The following is an 18954-nucleotide window of genomic DNA, read 5'->3' as shown; positions in this document are numbered from 1 at the left end:
ATATTACCATGGGCTCTTATCTGGCTAACTGGACTATAATTTGCTTTCTTCTGCCTCCCTCTCTTCTTAAAGAATGGAGTCATATTTGCAATTTTACAATCCTCTGGAACAATTCCAGAATCTCGTGATTCTTGAAAGATCGTTACTAGTGCCTACACAATCTGTTCAGATACCTCTTTCAGAACATTTGGTTGTAGTCCAAGTTAGTCTGACTAATTTTTCAGACTTTTCGGCTTCCCAAGCACCTTCTCCTTAGTAACAGCAACTTCACTTACTTCTGCCCCTGACACTCTCGAATTTCTAACGTAATGCTAGTGTCTTCCACGGTGACAACTAACACAAAATATTATGTTTCTTTGTCCCCCATTACTACCTCTCCGGCATCATTTTACAGTGGTCCGATACCCACTCTTGACTTTTTTTTACTCATACATTTGAAAAGTTTATTGGTATCCTAGAGTCAAGGAAAACTACATGCCAGAAACAGGCCCTTCAGCCCTCTAGAGTATATTGCTCAAGAGTAAAAGGAAGTTGTTTTTCTAAATACACAGGTTTGTAAAATTGCGTAATGAGCTATTTCACAATGCAGGGACAATCCTGATCACAATTACCTTGGTGATTAACATACTCAAAATCATTTAATCATCATTCTTTTATTTGAGCTTCTAAAAGTGTTAACCTGCATTCCTTTATTACTTACATATTTTCATGTTGCCTGCGATACCACCTAACTAGAGAAATCTGGTCAAAATAATACAAATTACTTTAGATAAGTTTTTTTTTACTGACAGTTCTTTAAATAAATGGTTTAGACTTTATTCATTTGAATAGGAAAGGAAGACAAATCCCCTGTTACTCTGCACGTTGAGATTTTCTTCTGAATTTGCTATTTCCATGTTAGTCTCTACTCTCAAGTTCCTTTAAAGAAGAACTACGTGGTTATTAGATTGTCTAAATAAAAATACTGAAATTTATCTAGATTTTCAAATTTGTCTCTTATTTTGACATTAAAGGAGTCAATATTTCATTCAACCATCTAAACAGAAAGCCAGCAATACTGAAACCTAACCACACTTCAAACAAACCCCGAATGTCTCTATTTGACAGCCAGATTGCATGTTCTTTGGTATTACCTGGTGGTAACACAAGTGGCTCAATCGGTAGACCCTCCCAGAGTACACACACTTTCCTTCATGACAGCTAATCTCACTTCCTGATACAAATGAATTAAAGAGTACAAGGAACTGCAGACCACAATCCCCTTCACATTGCAACAAGTGACCAGAGTTTTGGATGATGTCTACCACTTCCTCAGTTGAGACTTACCCCAGCTCTTCTAAAGCACTGGAGTCTTCTCTTTACAACTGACAGAGTTCACTGCTAGGGTAAAGGATTACCCATTTAAAACAGAGAGGAAGAGAAATTTATTCTCTCAGAGGACCTCGAGTCTTTTGGTCTCGCACAGTGGAAGCACAGCCTTCAATTAGTTTTTTTAAAGGAAGAGAGATTTGGAATGAAAGCTTACCAGGGACAGCAAGAATGCAGAGCTATGGTTACATCCAGTCAGACACAATCTTGTTAAACGGTATAGCATGCGTAAGAGGCGGAGTGGTCTATATCTGTTGTTTATTTACATGTTAGTAATTATGTCATCAAACCATGACAGTTACTGACTTTACTGAAGTACCTAATTCAAAGGATCCTAGGTAGTATAATGACTTGAAAAAGGCAGGGGGTTTTACTTTAGAAGATCAAATATGGTAAAGACATTTGAATGAGGTCTTTAAAATTATGAAAAGATCAGAATTATTCAATTGTGGCTTTCTTTAATGAAATGGATTACAAAAAATGGAATGTAGATAGGTTGAAAGTCAAACAATATTCTTTTTCCAAGAGTCTATCTGATCTTTAGAACTTATTGCTGGCACAATGTGAATGGCGATTTACTGCAAACGTTCAAAAGTTGCATCATACTCATGACTGTCTGGTCTTCCTCTATGTCACCAACGGTCAAAATGAAAATTCTTAATAGACCATAGATCACATACAATTATGCAGATCCAAAGACATATCCTGCGATAAACTCCTTAAAACCCATTTTGTAGAGTGTTTGCGTAAAACAGTATTTTCTTTCAACCTTAATGGTGTAAGACACAGGAGCAGAATTAGGACAATCAGCCCATCGATTCTCCTCCATTCGATCATGGCTGATTTATTTTCTCAACCTCATTTTTCTGCCTTCTCCCCGTAACCTTTGACGCCCTTATTAATCAAGAATCTATCAACCTCCACTTTAACTATATCCAATGACGAGGCCTCCACAGCCATCTGTGGCAATGAATTCCAGATTCACCGACCTCTGTGCAAAGAAATTTATCCTCATCTCTGTTCTAAAGGGATATTCTTCTATTCTGAGGCTGTGCCCTCTGGTCGTTGACTCCCCACTATAGAAAACATCCTCTCCACATTCTAGGCCTTTCAATATTCAATGAAGTTCCCCCCACCACCACCTTTTCTCCAAACTCCAGTGAGTACAGGCCCTGAGCCATCAGACACTCCTTATGCATTAACCCTTTCATTCCCAGGATTATTCGTGTAAATTTCCTCTGGACCTTTGCCAATGTCTGCACAACCTTTCTTAGCTATGGGGCCCAAAGTTTCTTACAATAATTCAAATGTGGACAGACTAATGCCTTATAAAGCCTCAGGATAACATCCTTTTTTATAATATTCTAGTCCTATCGAAATGAAAGCTAACATTGCATTTGTCTTCCTTACTACCAACTCAACCTGCAAGTTAACCTTTAGGGAAACCTACACAAGGACTTCCAAATCCCTCTGATTTCTGAATTTGCTTCCTATTAAGAAAATAGTCAATTCCTTCTACCAAAATGCGTGACGATACACTTCCTTACAATGTATTCCATCTGCCATCTATTTTTGTACCATTCTCCTAAATCTGTCAAAGTTCTACTGAAGAGACTCCCTTGTTTCATAACACTACTTGCCCCTTCATCTATCTTTGTATCATCAAAGCCATCAATTGTATCATTCACATCATTAACATGCAGCATGAAAATTAACAAGCCCAACACCAACCCCTGCAGAACACCACAAGTCACTGGCAACCAACCAGATAAGGTGCTGTTTATAGTTTCACTTTGCCTTCTGTCAGTCAACCAACTTTCTATCTATGCTAGTATCTTTCCTGTAATAGCACAGGCTCCAATCTTTTAGAGCAGCCTCTTTTGTGGCACCTTGTCAAAGGTCTTCTGAAAATCCAACTGAAAAACCTCTGCTGACTCTCCTTTGTCTATCCCACCTGTGACTTCCTCAAAGAATTCCGACATATTTGTCAGGCAATATTTTCCCTTAAGGAAACTATGCTGACTTCAAAGCAACACACACAAAATGCTGGAGGAACTCAGCATGTCAGGCAGCATCTATGGAACTGAACAAACTTCAGTCTTTTTAAAATCATTTTCCTCCAAGTACCAGGAAACCTCATCCTTAATAATAGCTCTAACATCTTACCAACTATTGAAGGCAGACTAACTGGCCAATAATTTCTGTCTTTTGCCTCCCTTGTCAGAATGGAGTGACATTTGCACTTTTCCAGCCCTCTGGAACCATTCCATAATTTAGTGACAGACAATAGACAATAGGTGCAGGAGTAGGCCATTTGGCCCTTCAAGCCAGTACCACCATTCACTGTGATTATGGTTGATCATCCACAATCAGTACCCTGTTCCTGCCTTCTCCCCATATCCCTTGACTACACTATCTTTAAGAGCTCTATCTAACTCTTTCTTGAAAGCATCCAGAGAATTGGCCTCCACTGCCTTCTGAGGCAGACCATTCCACAGATCCACAACTCTCTGGGTGAAAACGTTTTTCTTCAACTCTGTTCTAAATGGCCTACCCCTTATTCTTAAACTGTGGCCTCTGGTTCGGGACTCCCCCAACATCGGTAATATGTTTCCTGCCTAGTGTGCCCAATCCCTTAATAATTTTATATGTTTCAATCAGATCCCCTCTCATCCTTCTAAATTCCAGTGTATTCAAGCCCAGTTGCTCCAACCTTTCAACATATGACAGTCCCGCCATCCCAGGAATTAACCTCGTGAACCTACGCTGCACTCCCTCAATAGCAAGAATGTCCTTCCTCAAATTTGAAAGATCATTACAAATACTTCTAGAATATCTTCAACTACCTCTTTCAGGACCCTGGGGTATAGTCTACCTGGTCTAGGTGACCTTCAGACTTTTAAGCTTCCAAGCAGCTCTCCTAAATATTAGCAACACTCTCACTTCTTTCCCGTGTTTCTCAAATATCTGGGATGTTACTGGAGCCTTCCACAGTGAAAACTGATACAAAATACTTATTGAGTTCATCCATTTCTTTGTCCCCCATTGCCACCACTCCAGTATCATTTTCCAGCAGTCCAATATACACTCTCTCTTTTATTCTTTATATGTATCAAATGTTTTTTCAGACACTCTTTTCTAGTTGCCTCTATTAGTTGTTAAATTGTTGCTATATTGTATCCCCTCTCTTTTGATCTTATACTGTCTTTGACTTCCCTTCACATTTGCCTCATCCTCCCTCTAGAATGCTTTTTCCTCTTTGGGATGAACCAATCTAGCATCTTCCAAGTTACTCCCAGAATCTGCAACCACAGCTGCTCTACTGTCAACCCTGCTAGGGGCGCGTTCCAATCAACTCTGCCCAGCTCCTCTCTCACGCCTCTGTAGTTACCTTTATTCAACTGTGATACCAATACATCAGGTTTTAGCTTCTCCCACTCAAATTGTAGGGTAAATTTTATCATATTATGGTCACTGCCTCCTTAGGGCTCCTTAAGCAAATCTTGTTCATTACACAACACACAATCAAGAATTGCCTTTCCTGTAAATTAACCACGGAATTCCTTTTCACTAATCATTACTTTCAGTCAAGAAACACGTGGAAATGAAGTTGGAAAATAATTGCTGAAATTATTGATGCATTAAACTTTTAATCTGCTCATGCCAGTTGCAATTAAAATAGAGATGTTTACAACTGTTTTTATAGATTTATTTTGATTTGTTGAAAACACAAATCTCACAGAAAAATGCATCAAATCAATCAGATTACGATCGGTTGTTTGTGGCCCATGTATTGGGGTCAGATTAATAATTCAATTATATGCAATTACACAGAAATAATGCAATTTATCCTGCTATGTTATGGTAACTTGTTATCCATTTGAATTTCAAGCATTTATTTACTTGGTTTGTTATGGTTTCACCTATTCCTCCAAGTGCCCTGCACGCCAATTTTGTAAAGAAGACCACTAAAGTGCCAAGGGTTTTCTAGTTCCTGGACTACTTTGAAACCATGACTTAGAGAAGGGAGGAGGCAGCAATAGTAAAGGTTGAAATTCAGTCATTTCCAATAGTTACACCTACTCGGACGGATGAGATCAGCGAAACAATGATACATGATCCCTAAAATTTGGACATAGACATCCCGAGTTTGAAAAGGGAAAGAAAGAAACATGTAATGCTCCTGATTGCAATCCTGTCTATTGACCCCCGAGTATCGCTGTTCCAAAATATTCCAGGTTGGCTCAACCATGGAATAGCATGCAAGATCAAAGACGACCAAGATTAGAATTCGAACAAAACAGCTAAATGTTGGTAGCGAAAAGCAGATTACAACTGCACATGGATATTGGAGAGGCCAAGTCCCTTTCAAGTTTCTTCTGTGTTAAAATATTGCCCCCCACCCCACAAGAGATGAGGAAATATTACATTTGCAAGAATACAAAAATCAGGTTTGATTAAGGGTGATTGATCATTTTTGTAGGTATAAAAACAACCACATTGAGCAGCATCTGTTTGGTGGGGGGGGTAGGGAGGGTGAGAATCAGTTGTTGATGTTTTGGGTTGAGGTCCTGCATCAGGATGGAGAGAGAGGACATCCTCCTCAGAACTTACCTTGATACCAAATTTAGCTTGGCTTTGCTCGAGAGGAGCCTGGGCTTTTTTATTAGCCACTCTGGTGGTGGAGGTGGAGTTGAGGGCTACATCATTATCAATAGCACAGAATAAAACATTATAGGGTAACGTCATCTGTTTCAAAGAAACACCAGGTTATACAAACAGACACAGGTCCTTTGGCCCTGCAAGTTCACACTGACCATCAAGCCCCTATTAATACTAATCCCATGTTTTTATTCTCTCTATATTCACCATCATTTCCCACAGATTCCATCCATCACCTGCATACTACAAAATATTTTATAAAATATTTAAATCATGTTATTAAATTGCATCTGCAAAGTGTATTGCCCAGCAGTTATTATTTCTCCTTTCATTACACATCACATAGTGAACTGCAGATCAACTATCCAAAAGACGGCCTTGATTCCTTTGGTTTCATGGGGTCTGCTGGTGAGCTGAGTATCTGGGAATAGGTAACCAGGTAATAGGATCCAGGAGTCTCGAAGAGACCACCTAAGAGTAGGGTCAGAGAAGGCAGGGTGGGCCAGGTGAAAAGCATCATTTAAGTGGAGCTTATCTCCATTTAAGTTGAGCATTAATTATAAATGTAATCAGTTTTAAAATAGCTTGGTAATACTTTGCAGTCCTAGTAAACCTGCTTGCCTCTTGGAATTACCAGCAAGGAAATGAAAATGACATTGTTAAACTGTGTAAAAGTGTATTCATTTATTACTATGGCTGGTGTTTGCTTGTTATAAAGTTCAGCAAAATTCAAAATAAATTTGATTAATTTTCTCCACCTTCACTATTTTTAAGGTTCTAACATTCCCAGTGATTTGTCCCAATTGCTGGTGCCAAAATAAAAGAAAGAAAATGCAGAAAATATCAAGATCTTGACTCGTATTGCTCAACATTTTATTTATTCTGATTGTTCATCATGCTTATGAGAGATTGGCAGGACATTTTGTAAATCAATATGCAAGAACATTAAAGTGAAAATGGGTCAGGAAATTAAGATGGAGCAGTGAAGAGCAAATTATTCCATGCTGGTAATTTTCTTTCCCATAACGATGCCACATAAATAAGCTGCTGCTCCTAAATTGTGCCACATTACAACAGAACATTACAACTGCTAACTCAGTTTTCTCCACTTAATAGTTCCATTTCCTCAGTCATCAAGAAGATGGAATAGAAAGCTAAAAAAAAGCCAATGCAGTTCAAAACTCACCATATTTCTCTCCACAGAAGATAATAGGGACTGAATGGAGAGATCAGGGTAGCACCTTATCAGTATAAAAATATCAGACACCAGAAAAAAAAATCAAACTAGTAGACGCTATTGGGCTCTGATTTCTACATAACAACCTCTGCAGGAGCAACCGAGATCATGAACTTCACATTCCCTCAATACACTGATGCTTCACATATGACCACTAAAACCTCGACAGAAATATGCTGTTAATCCCCATGGATACAATGGTTCTATTCACTAAGAACAGAGTGCAACTGTAAGTTTACTTTCATCAAAAATACTTGCTTTGTACATTTTCCTACCTTCATTTTCCAAGCATTTCACTTTGAAAAAATTAGGTAAAGAGTATGGTAAAAATGTGCACTGGGATTGACCGATGCTTTTTCTCAGTCATGAAAATTGCTCTTACCTGTTTTATCACATCAAGGATGAGTTCACAGTAAACTTCATTGATTGCCATTGACAATGTTTGTCTGTTCATGCCCTTCAAGTACAACCCTGAGCCAACTAGTGTGATGAATTCCCAAACAGAAAGGCCACTCCGTTCGGCTCCAAGTTGAGCTCTGTAATCTTCAAAGTTTTCCTGTTGCCAATTAATCCCCATTGCCTCGGTCAGCTTCCGGAAGAAGTACTCTATCTGAGCAGTGAGAACAAGAATATTGTATTAGCACAGTGATGTCCACAAACATCCTAACTTCATGCAAATAAAATAACTACCGGTACTTCCATTTGTAAAGTAATCAATTGATCTGCTTTGATGTCACTCAAAGGGAATTCAGCACCAAGAGGATTTTTTTTTAAGAATAAAAGGGAGGGCAGAGAGATTGCTAGACTAAGGTTGAACAGAACTGACTGAAATGGGAAATAGCAGAAAGGTGGAGATGAGGGAAAAATAGATATTACAGTGGGGGAGACAGTGAGGGAAAGTGAAAAAGTAGGAGCAAAAGAAGGGATTTACTTTTTACATTTATGTTGCTGTTTAAGACATAACATGCCATTAATGCCTTATTGGTGCAACCCTAAGACAATTCTATATTTCTCTCAGTCCTTGAATAAAATGTAGAATAAGGGGGAATTACCAGGGTTGGAAACAGTTACTATGGAGAAGAGCAATGTCAGCAAACCTCTCTATTCCCACATGTCAGTTTCAACATCAAGACTGCAAAACAAAAGGCTCCCATCAAGTTGGGTCAGCTAGCATCCAAGCTCTGACATGCGTTTCTGCACCATTATCCACAACCAAGTGCAAGTCAACATTCTCCTTCAAAAGAAATCAACGAAGAATAGGAATTTAATGAAGAGATCAGAGTGGGCCCTCTGCCAGTTAGGAAGCACAATCAAGCACATTTTACAGGCTGGACCTAGTCCTTGTATAATACTGATAAAAGCACATCCCCTTGGGAAGGAAAACACGAGAAGATCTGCAGATGCTGGAAATTCAAGCAACACACACAAAATGCTGGTAGAAAACCGCAGGCCAGGCAGCATCTATAGGGAGAGGTACAGTCGATGTTTCAGTCCTGACGAAGGGTCTCGGCCTGAAACGTCGACTGTACCTCTTCTTATAGATGCTGCCTGGCCTGCTGTGTTCTACCAGCACTTTGTGTGTGTTGCTTGGGAAGGAAATGTGTTTTTAATATTTTCAGAAAGTCTGTGAGCAAAGGAGTAAGGAGCTGAGTGTAATTTCTCTTCAGCTGTAAAAATTAAACTTCCTCTGATCTAAATTTATAATCCAGAGTGCCCAGCCCCAGCACTGAAGAATTGGTGTAAGAGCTGCATTATCTGTAAATCCTCACATTTGTAAACAACAAAATATGCTTTCTAAAAAAAATGAACAATGATCTTTTCTCAGTAATTTTATACAAGAGCTGTTTAACAGCCAGAGATGCTATAACCAGTGGAACACTGAAGATCTGGGTCACACACATATCAGAAGCAGAACCACCTAAACTGTTAATACAGCAGGAATTAAAGGCTCTGTATCTGAAGGAAATCCTATTCAGCATCTTACAACAGTACTTCAATCACTTTAGTTGAAAAGGTGAGAAGTATTTACAGTTTTTGAAAGACAGTGCAAATCATGGAAAACCTTAGCAGGAAATTTTTAACTAAAATCATAGCCTTGTAGACAAAACAACATCTTCCTCGTTGAGGGTTTTATCAGTTCAGGGAGGGATTTAGAGTGGTAAGGCTGTGATTCACTCATCCATCTTTCACTTCAGAGCACTGCATTCAGTACTCAGAGTAGTCACTTCCAAAACGGGGAAACCAAATTCAAACAGAGTAACAACTATGTGGAGCACCTCTGTTCAGTCCACAAGCCCTGAGCTTCCATTTACCGGTCTTCTTAATTCTCTACCCCAATCGCACATTTCTGTCTGCAGCCTTTGCAGTAACTCAACAAGGCCCAATGTAAGAGACAGCACCTCATCTTCAGACCAGACACATTACAATCCTCAGCACTGAATTCCACACTTTCAAAGACCTGCCCAATTCCAGCAGTTGTTTTCCTTACTCTCCTGAGTCCTCATTGGGCCTCCTTCAGACAGAATATCTGCCTTTAAAGGGCACTTCTTGGGCAGAACATCTTTCAATCTCTCCTGGGCAGCCATTCCCCTGATTCTCTCCAACTTAAAAGTTGTTTTTTTGTTTGGTCTTAATTCTCATTGACAGGAAGCATTAACTCAGTTCCTCCTTCCAAAAATGCTCCCACATCTGCTGAGTATTTTCAATTTTTGCTTCAGATTGAAGGAACGAGTTGATAATTTGAATTAAATGGGCAATAACCATCAATGTTGGGGAAGTGTGAACAGAAATAGGTGGGTTGGGTTGTTTAGGAAAATCACAGTGCTGAAATATTGAGTATGGAGTTAGGTATGAATGAGAAGCAGGATAATCTGGAAGTAGTGATGAGCAGGCAGACAACCACTTTGGTAAAGACATTAACGTGGCGAAGTTGCAGACTGTCTGGCTGTGTCGGAGGGTTTCCCAGAGAGTAGAAAATGGAATCAGTAATAAGGATGCACAGTTGTGACAAGGGCTGAAGACAATGCTGTCTAGTGTTCAGATGGAGGGGGAAACTCCCTTGCTCGTGAATCTGACATCACAGGGATAGTGAACTGGCTGAAAAATAAAGCTGAACACATCTACATGGGAATCCTCATCTGTAATCATCCCACCAAATGGCAGGAAGGCCATGAGACAGTTGAATGTTCCCAATTTCAATAGAAGTATTTGTGTGCTACCCTTGAACATTGCTTCTGATCATAAAATAAGACACCTTACACTGCCCTGTTGGGATTGTATCAGATAAACCATGGAGCTTTGTGACAAAAATTCACACATTAGCAGTAAACTCTACATTAGAGTTAGTTCAAAACTGTAGGAGTTTACCTGGGAGAATAAATAAACAGCGTTCTAATGAAGCAAAAAAAAACATACTACAAGAGGAACCCAGTGGGATAGTATCTATGGAGGGAAATGGACAGGCCAAGACCCCTTAACTGGACCGTCCTGATGAAGCCAAGCAGACGCTCGAGAAACAGCACTGCATCTCTCCACCTGCACACATCAAGCCTCAAAAGTAATCCAACCAACTTAGATAACCAGCTTTTCCCAAGTATATCAAAAATAGCCAGTTTTGATTTAAAGTCATCCATCAGTGACATTAACTCAGCTTTCCCCTCTCCGCCACAGATGGTACATGATCAGCAAAGCATTTCCAGCATGCTGGCTTGTTTCAGATTTCCAGCATACACATTGTTTTTTTATTCTGTCACTGCCATGATTCACCTTCCTCTAGGCCCACTCTTACAGACAGGTCCAGTGTGATTAAATGGACTCTGTTAAAATGGTGCCAAAAACAGACATTCCACCTCTCCCGGAAGCTCCAGGAGTCTCCCGCGTATTGATAGCGACTCCCTGATGCCCGCAAATTATATACAATATCCCGGAAATCAATTTTTTTGAGAGCGAGTGAGCGAGAGGGAGAGACAGACAGAGAGAGCGAGTGACAGACATAGTGAGAGAGTGACAGAGAGAGTAGAGAGGGCAGTTGAGATTCAAAGAGTTCTGCCAGTTGATGAAGCTGCTTTTGGTGCTGCCAAATTCTAATTGTGATGTAGAAAGGGCATTCAGCATGGTGCGTCACATTAAGACAGAATTCAGAAGTCAGCTGTCTCACAAAACACTTGTGAGTCTGATGTCTTGCAAAATTAACAAATTCATTGACACAGACTGCTATAAGGTTGAGACTTCTGGCAAAATGCTCAAATCTACCAAGCAAGCCACATCACAGTATAAGGAAAGTTTGCAAAAGAAATAGAAAAGCTATTTGCATTAGCAGTTAGCTATTAGCATTGAGACTGCCAACAAAATACTCATCAAGGACTGTATATATGTAAATAGTTTCAATATGTGATCAAATAAATTTCTGTGTTCTTTCATAATCAAATGTCCTGTATACATACACACTTGGAGGTCGACCGGGGGGGGGGGGGATATGGGGTTGCAGAGGGTGGGGGTGGGGGTGCTACCTCCCTGAAATGAGTTTTTGCAGGGGGGGATGTCTGCAAAAATAACTGCACCATCTGAGCAATCCATCGGATCATAAACACTCCCTTCATTCTCTTTACTCCTCCTCTTCTCGACAACCTGAACTGTGTTTTCTCCTTTCAGTTATTCACAATAAGAATTAGTTCTGCTTTTCTCTTCACAGATGCAGCCAGAGCCATTGAGTATTGATTTTCATTTCAGATATCCAGCAGCTTTTTTTTTTGCTGATCCCTACACAAATATAACTTCTCTTTAGCAATGACTAGAAATAAAATATTAAAATTTCCATCTCTTTCCACACATACACAATTAAAGAATTAATGATAACAAATGAATTAGTTAACAACTGTAATGAATTGCTCCTCGCACATTCACACAATTGGGTTTCAGTCACACCCAAATCCTCAAAGTCTCTTCACCACCTCGCTGACTCATGCCAAGAAGGAAATACTCATATGGGGAGGGACAAGCACAAATAAAAATAGTTTCACCCCAACTCAGATCAATACAGCTAATCTAATCAGACAGCCTTTACACAACTGGTCTCCATATCCATTCTCTCCACCAAAAACACACAGTAGATGATACATATACTAAACCATGCTCTACAGAACAACTTGCTGCAATGCTGACGGCACTTCCTTCCTCATGGTTATTAATGTGTTATTATACGTGGACATAATAAAGAACTCCAGTTCCCAGTGTGCAGTACAGGCGGTTTACCCGGAACTGGAAGTGTTGTTGGTGGACTGGGAGCACGCACTAAAGCGTGGAGCTGGAAGCCATGATTGTTAATAAATGTGCTAGCATTTGAAAACCCTCACTAAGTTTGTCTTTTATAAAGAACAAACATAACAATTAACACCAAGAAAGACATGAGCAGCATCAGTGTCATCTACAAGCTCCTCTCCATTCTGCCGGACTTTTTCTCATAGCTGATGACTTGATATTCTGACACCTCATACCCACCACCATTGCCAGGACACTGTCATAAACTTTCATACCACTCAAGGGGTGCATCAACATCTGAAGACAGCTAGCGATTGAGAAAATGTGATCAATAACTCAGAATGCTTGATTTTTAAAAAAGTTTACATGTGGTACAGAGGCCTAAATTTCAGTGCCATGATGGTTGGACCTTCTACACCTCACTTAAGGAGCCATTTCAATCAGATAATACTATCTGCAAATCATTTTGTTGAGTGCACAAAGCAGAATCAAATCTAATCCACCCTAACACAGATTGTGAGACAGCAAAACGAAACAAGAACTATTTAAAAATGTTCACCTTCCAGTCAGTATGGTATGAAAATCAAATTGTTGATGTCTAACTTTCTGAAGCTTACCTCCTCTGGGACTATGATCAGCGGATACACATCTTCTGAGAGGAAATTGAAGATACACCACACTTTGAAGGCATCTTCATCACTGATCAGTAAGTTGTTGCAGTTCAGATTTTTCTTGACAGACAGAGTCCAGCACATTCGGTTAAAGTCACTCTTATCAAAGCTGTTTGGTTGAACCTTTAAGGAGAATGGGAGGGCAAGGAAGAAGAAGAATTAAAAAGTCAGGAAAAGCTATAAAAGAGGAAAAAAATAATCAGTCGTAATATTTTTTAGAAATTCTGATATTTCAATGGTCAGGGTTCTTTTTCCATTTAAAGATCATCTTTATTTTAGTTACACTTTTGAAATACGTCTTCGCTAACGCTTTATACCCTATATTCTACTCAAGTACACTTCAAAAACTCTTTAATTATTTCTACTGCACAAGATTTACTTTTGAAATAGCCGCTCATTAATAGAGACAAAAACAAAATGATTAGTGCACTGACATTTTATTTGTCCAGCTAATTAAACTTTAAAAATGTAATACCAAAACAAATTTTCCTCAGACGCAGATGAATTCATACAATCACAGCCTGTCACAACACACTTTGGCTCAAATGAAAATCAAATAATTTATTTCACTTTTGCAGTTAAAGAATACTAATAAATAATTTACTCATTTTTCAATTTCAAATCATATAAACAGTTTAAAACTTTTCAAGTGCTGGAGAAAAATAAATCCCTCTTCACTCCAATCATGCAGAATGAAATGACTACCAAAGGGTTAGTTAATTTTGGTCTCTCTAAATTCATTCTTAAATAGAACTGCAATTTTAAAATCAATTCATTACCTTTATGTAAGAAAAGCATTATGTAAAATACATTTGAAACACTCCCTTGTATAGGCTTATCAGGGTAGCTGCCACAAGAACCATTATGGCATCCCATCAGGCTTTGAAATTCCCCTTATGAAAAGTTCAAGATAAACTTTCTAACCTACAACTCTGCGTTGTGCAATTCATAACTCCCAACTCCAGACATCCCACCCTGCAAAAACTCATTTCAGGGAGATAGCACCATCAATTTGCGGGAGACCTCTGGGAGAGGTGGGATGTCCACAATAGAGTAGCTCCATAGCAGCTAGCCAGCTAGTTTAAATTACGTTAGCTATGCTAATGAAGGAATGACACCTGTTAAACTCACATCAACGTGTCTTTTACAGTCTTAACCCACCATGGGCAATAGAAAAGTCACTGTTGCAAACAGTGCAGCGAGCAAAACTGTCATTATTTTGACCCCTAATATGCAGGGGTACACTTTAGTGTAGTCTGGGATGAAGTACGTTTTATATTTTTTTGGGAACACTCTGTCATGGCGCACTCTCACTCGCGCGCTGTCTCTCTCTCTCTCTCCTGGTGGCTCGCGCGCTGTCAAGCGCTCTGGCTTGCTTTCTCTCTCGCTCGCTTGTTTGCTCTCGCTCTTTCTCTCTCTCTCGCGTGCGCTCTCTCTCGTGGCTGCTCTCACACTCTCTCTTGCTTTCTCTCGCTCGCTCTCAAAAAAATTGATTTCCGTGATATTGTATATAATTTGCGGGCATCAGGGAGCCACTATTCATATGCGGGAGACTCCTAGAACTTCCGGGAGAGGTGGGATCTCTGCAACTCTGCTTGGCATTCAATTATAATGCAGATCAAGTTATATTGCTTGACAACCCAACTTGCTCTGCAATGTGCACACTACTCTAGTGAACAAAATCAGAGCCATAAATGGATGAGTAAGATCACTAGTTGTTGACATTTTGATATTAGCAAATGAGATATCAAAAATAGTTTGATATTAACAGCCTGTCTGCAATTAAAGGCACATAGTTCATACTTTAAGATCATCCCAGATTATTTGAAACAATACTCACAAATTACTTAAACCACAGATTCTTATGGGCCAATTTTCTTAATTTCACTTCTATTTGTATAACTTTTCTCCTTGTGGTCTGGAATGCACCCTCATCTGCCCAAAATCTGGATAATGTGTGTTAACTAGTGGAAGAGATGGTGATTGAATTGATTATTATTTTTTTAAATTGTCTTTCTCAATCACTGGTTATGTGCCTGAACAAGGTGTTCTCTGACTTCAGTATTAAGTAATTGCATAAGTGCCAAAGTTGAGGCTATAAATAATAATTTACCATTTCTCAAGAGGTCACAACAAAACACTTGATTCTGTTGGTCTAAACCATAATAAAAGCTGGACATGGTGCCAGAATTATCAACTATCCTTGAGGTAGCTTGTTGTTGACTTTAACTGTATTTCTGGCCTATCTCTAAAATTTGCAATGCACTAAATTTAAACAAACCTGGTGCAAGAGAATACAGAACCAAAGATAATTTAAATGTGAATCTCAAGCTTAAAAATTCACAACATTGATGTAGAGCCAAGAATAATCAACACACCAAACTTTGAATTAAATGCTTGAGTCCTCTAGCTCAGTCAACTGTTCAGACATTTCTATCTATCTGAGTAAACGTACTTTTTTGGCTGTGGCCCACTGGTTGCCGTGGGTTCAAGTCCTTCTTTAGGCATATGAAATGTATGATCTAAACTGACTGGACCATGGTAATGAGTGCTACATTGTTGAGAGCAGTGAAGAGGAACGGAGGCACAATGCTGGTATCTAACAAACATAAAACATAGAAATCTCCAGCACATTACAGTGTTGTGCTGACCATATACAAAAAGGCTTTGAGGAAAGAGAAGCAGAATAAAGGGTGTAAAGGTAGTAAGGCAGAAGGGCTAAGGTGCATGTATTTCAATGCAAGAAGCATCAGGAACAAAGCTGATGAACTGAGAGACTGGATACATACATGGAATTATGATGTAGTGGCCATCACAGACTTGATTGGCACCAGGGCAGGAATGGATTCTCAATATTCCTGGATTTCAGTGCTTTAAAAGGGATGCGGGGGGGGAGGGGAGGAGGGGTGGCATTACTGGTGAGGGATATTATTATAGCTACAGAAAGGGTGGGTAATGTAGCAGGATCCCCTTTTGGGTCAGTATGGGTAGAAGTCAGGATCAGGAAGGGAGCAGTTACTCTATTGGGAGTATTCTATAGGCTCCTTGGTAGCAGCAGAGATACCGAGGAGCAGATTGGGAAGCAGATTTTGGAAAGGTGCAAAAATAACAGGGTTGTTATCATGGGTGACTTTAATTTCCCTAATATTGATTGCCACTTGATTAGTTCCAATGGCTTAGACGGGGCAGAGTTTGTTAAGTGGGTCCAGGACAGAGTCCTGTCACAGTACGTTGACAGGCCGACTGGGGGGAATGCCATACCAGATCTAGTATTAGGTAATGAATAGGGTCAGGTCACAGATCTCTCAGTGGGTGAGCATCTGGGGGACAGTGACCACCGCTCCCTGGCCTTTAACATTATCATGGAAAAGGACAGAATCAGAGAGGACAGGAATTTTTTTAATTGGGGAAAGGCAAATTATGAGGCTATAAGGCTAGAACTTGCATGTGTGAATTGGGATTATGTTTTTGCATGGAAATGTACTATGGACATGTGGTCCATGTTTAGGGATCTCTTGCAGGATGTTAGGAAGATAAAGAATGGTAGGGTGAATGAACCATGAGTGACAAGTGAGGTGGAGAATCTAGTCAGGTGGAAGAAGGTAGCATACATGAGGTTTAGGAAGCAAGGATCAGATGGGCCTATTGAGGAATATAAGGTAGCAAGGAAGGAGCTTAAGAAGGGGCTGAGAAGAGCAAGAAGGGGGCATGAGAAGGCCTTGGCAAGTAGGGTAAAGGAAAACCCCAAGGCATTCTTCAATTATGTGAAGAATAAAAGGACGGCAGGAGTGAAGATAGGACCGATTAGAGATAAAGGTGGGAAGCTGTGGAAGTGAGCGAGGTCCTCAATGAATACTCCTCTTCGATATTCACCAATGAGAGGGAACAATGATGGTGAGGACAATATGAGTGAGGTTGATGTTCTGGAGCATATTGATATTAAGGGAGAGGAGGTGTTGGAGTTGTTAAAATACATTAGGACGGATAAGTCCCCGGGGCCAGATGGAATATTCCCCAGGCTGCTCCATGAGGCGAGGGAAGAGATTGCTGAGCCTCTAGCTAGGATCTTTATGTCCTCATCCACGGGAATGGTACCGGAGGATTGGAGGGAGGCGAATGTTGTCGTCCCCTTGTTCAAAAAAGGTAGTAGGGATAGTCCGGGTAATTATAGACCAGTGAGTCTTACGCCTGAGGTGGGAAAGCTGTGGGAAAAGATTCTTATAGAGATAGGATCTATGGGCATTTTGAGAATCATGGTCTGTTCAGGGACAGTCAGCATGACTTTGTGAAGGGCAGATTGTGTCTAACAAGCCTCATAGATTTCTTTGAGGTGGTGACCAGGCACATAGATGAGGGTAGTTCAGCGGATGTGATCTACATGGATTTTAGCAAGGCATTTGACAAGGTTCCACATGGTAGGCTTATTCAGAAAGCCAGAAGGCATGGGATGCAGGGAAGTTTGGCCAGATGGATTCAGAATTGGCTTGCCTGCAGAAAGCAGAGGGTCATGGTGGAGGGAGTATATTGGAATTGGAGGGTTGTGACTAGTGGTGTCCCACAAGGATCGGTTCTGGGACCTCTACTTTTCGTGATTTTTATTAACGACCTGGATGTGGGGGTAGAAGGGTGGGTTGGGCAAGTTTGCAGACAACACAAAGATTGGTGGTGTTGTGGATAGTGTACAGGATTGTCGAAGATTGCAAAGAGACATTGATAGGATGCAGAAATGGGCTGAGAAGTGGCAGATGGGAGTTCAACCTGGAGAAGTGTGAGGTGGTACACTTTGGAAGGACAAACTCCAAGGCAGAGTACAAAATAAATGGCAGGATACTTTGTAGTGTGGAGGAGCAGAGGGATCTGTGGACAGATCCCTTAAAGTTGCCTCATAGGTAGATAGGGTAGTTAAGAAAGCTTATGGGGTGTTAGCTTTCAAAAGTCGAGGGATAGAGTTTAAGAGTCGCGAAGTAATGATGCAGCTCTATAAAACTCTGGTTAGGCTACACTTGGAGTACTGTGTCCAGTTCTGGTCACCTCACTATAGGAAGGATGTGGAAGCATTGGGAAGGGTACAGAGAAGATTTACCAAGATGCTGCCTGGTTTAGAGAGTATGGATTATGATCAGAGATTAAGGGAGCTAGGGCTTTACTCTTTGGAGAGAAGGAGGATGAGAGGAGACATGATAGAGGTATACAAGATATTAAGAGGAATAGACAGAGTGGATAGCCAGTGCCTCTTCCCCAGGGCACCACTGCTCAATACAAGAGGACATGGCTTTAAGGTAAGGGGTGGGAAGTTCAAGGGGGATATTAGAGGGAGGTTTTTTACTCAGAGAGTGGTTGGTGCGTGGAATGCACTGCCTGAGTCAGTGGTGGAGGCAGATACACTAGTGGAATTTAAGAGACTACTAGACAGGTATATGGAGGAGTTTAAGGTGGGGGGTTATATAGGAGGCAGGGTTTAAGGGTTGGCACAACATTGTGGGCCGAAAGGCCTGTACTGTGCTGTACTATCCTATGTTCTATGTTACCTACTCCAGAAACTGCCTAGAATTACCCTACCACATAGCCCTCTATTTTTCTAAGCTCCATGTACCTATCTGAGAGTCTTTTAAAAGACCCTATTGTGTCCGCCTCCACCACCGCCGCCAGCAGTGCGTTCCACACATCCACCACTCTCTGTGTGAGAAACCTACTCATCCCCTTGGTACCCATTTCCAATCACCTTAAAACTATGCCCCCTTGTGTTAGCCATTTCAGCCC

At 40.4% G+C, this 18954-nt stretch overlaps 1 protein-coding gene across 1 annotated transcript in view; it reads right to left on the bottom strand.

The window, feature by feature from the left end:
• swap70b (switching B cell complex subunit SWAP70b) overlaps positions 1-18954 on the bottom strand; it is a 121260-nt gene that overhangs the window by 78592 nt on the left and 23714 nt on the right. Inside the window, exons 3-4 of the mRNA XM_072272616.1 lie at positions 13141-13317; positions 7650-7877 (exon numbers count right to left, since the gene is read on the bottom strand). Of these exons, the coding sequence (XP_072128717.1) occupies positions 7650-7877; positions 13141-13317 (405 nt within the window). The remainder of the gene's footprint in view (positions 1-7649; positions 7878-13140; positions 13318-18954) is intronic.

Source organism: Mobula birostris, chromosome 11, assembly GCF_030028105.1.
Source record: "Mobula birostris isolate sMobBir1 chromosome 11, sMobBir1.hap1, whole genome shotgun sequence".
NCBI lineage: Eukaryota > Metazoa > Chordata > Chondrichthyes > Myliobatiformes > Myliobatidae > Mobula > Mobula birostris.
This window is presented reverse-complemented; position numbering and strand designations above follow the sequence as displayed.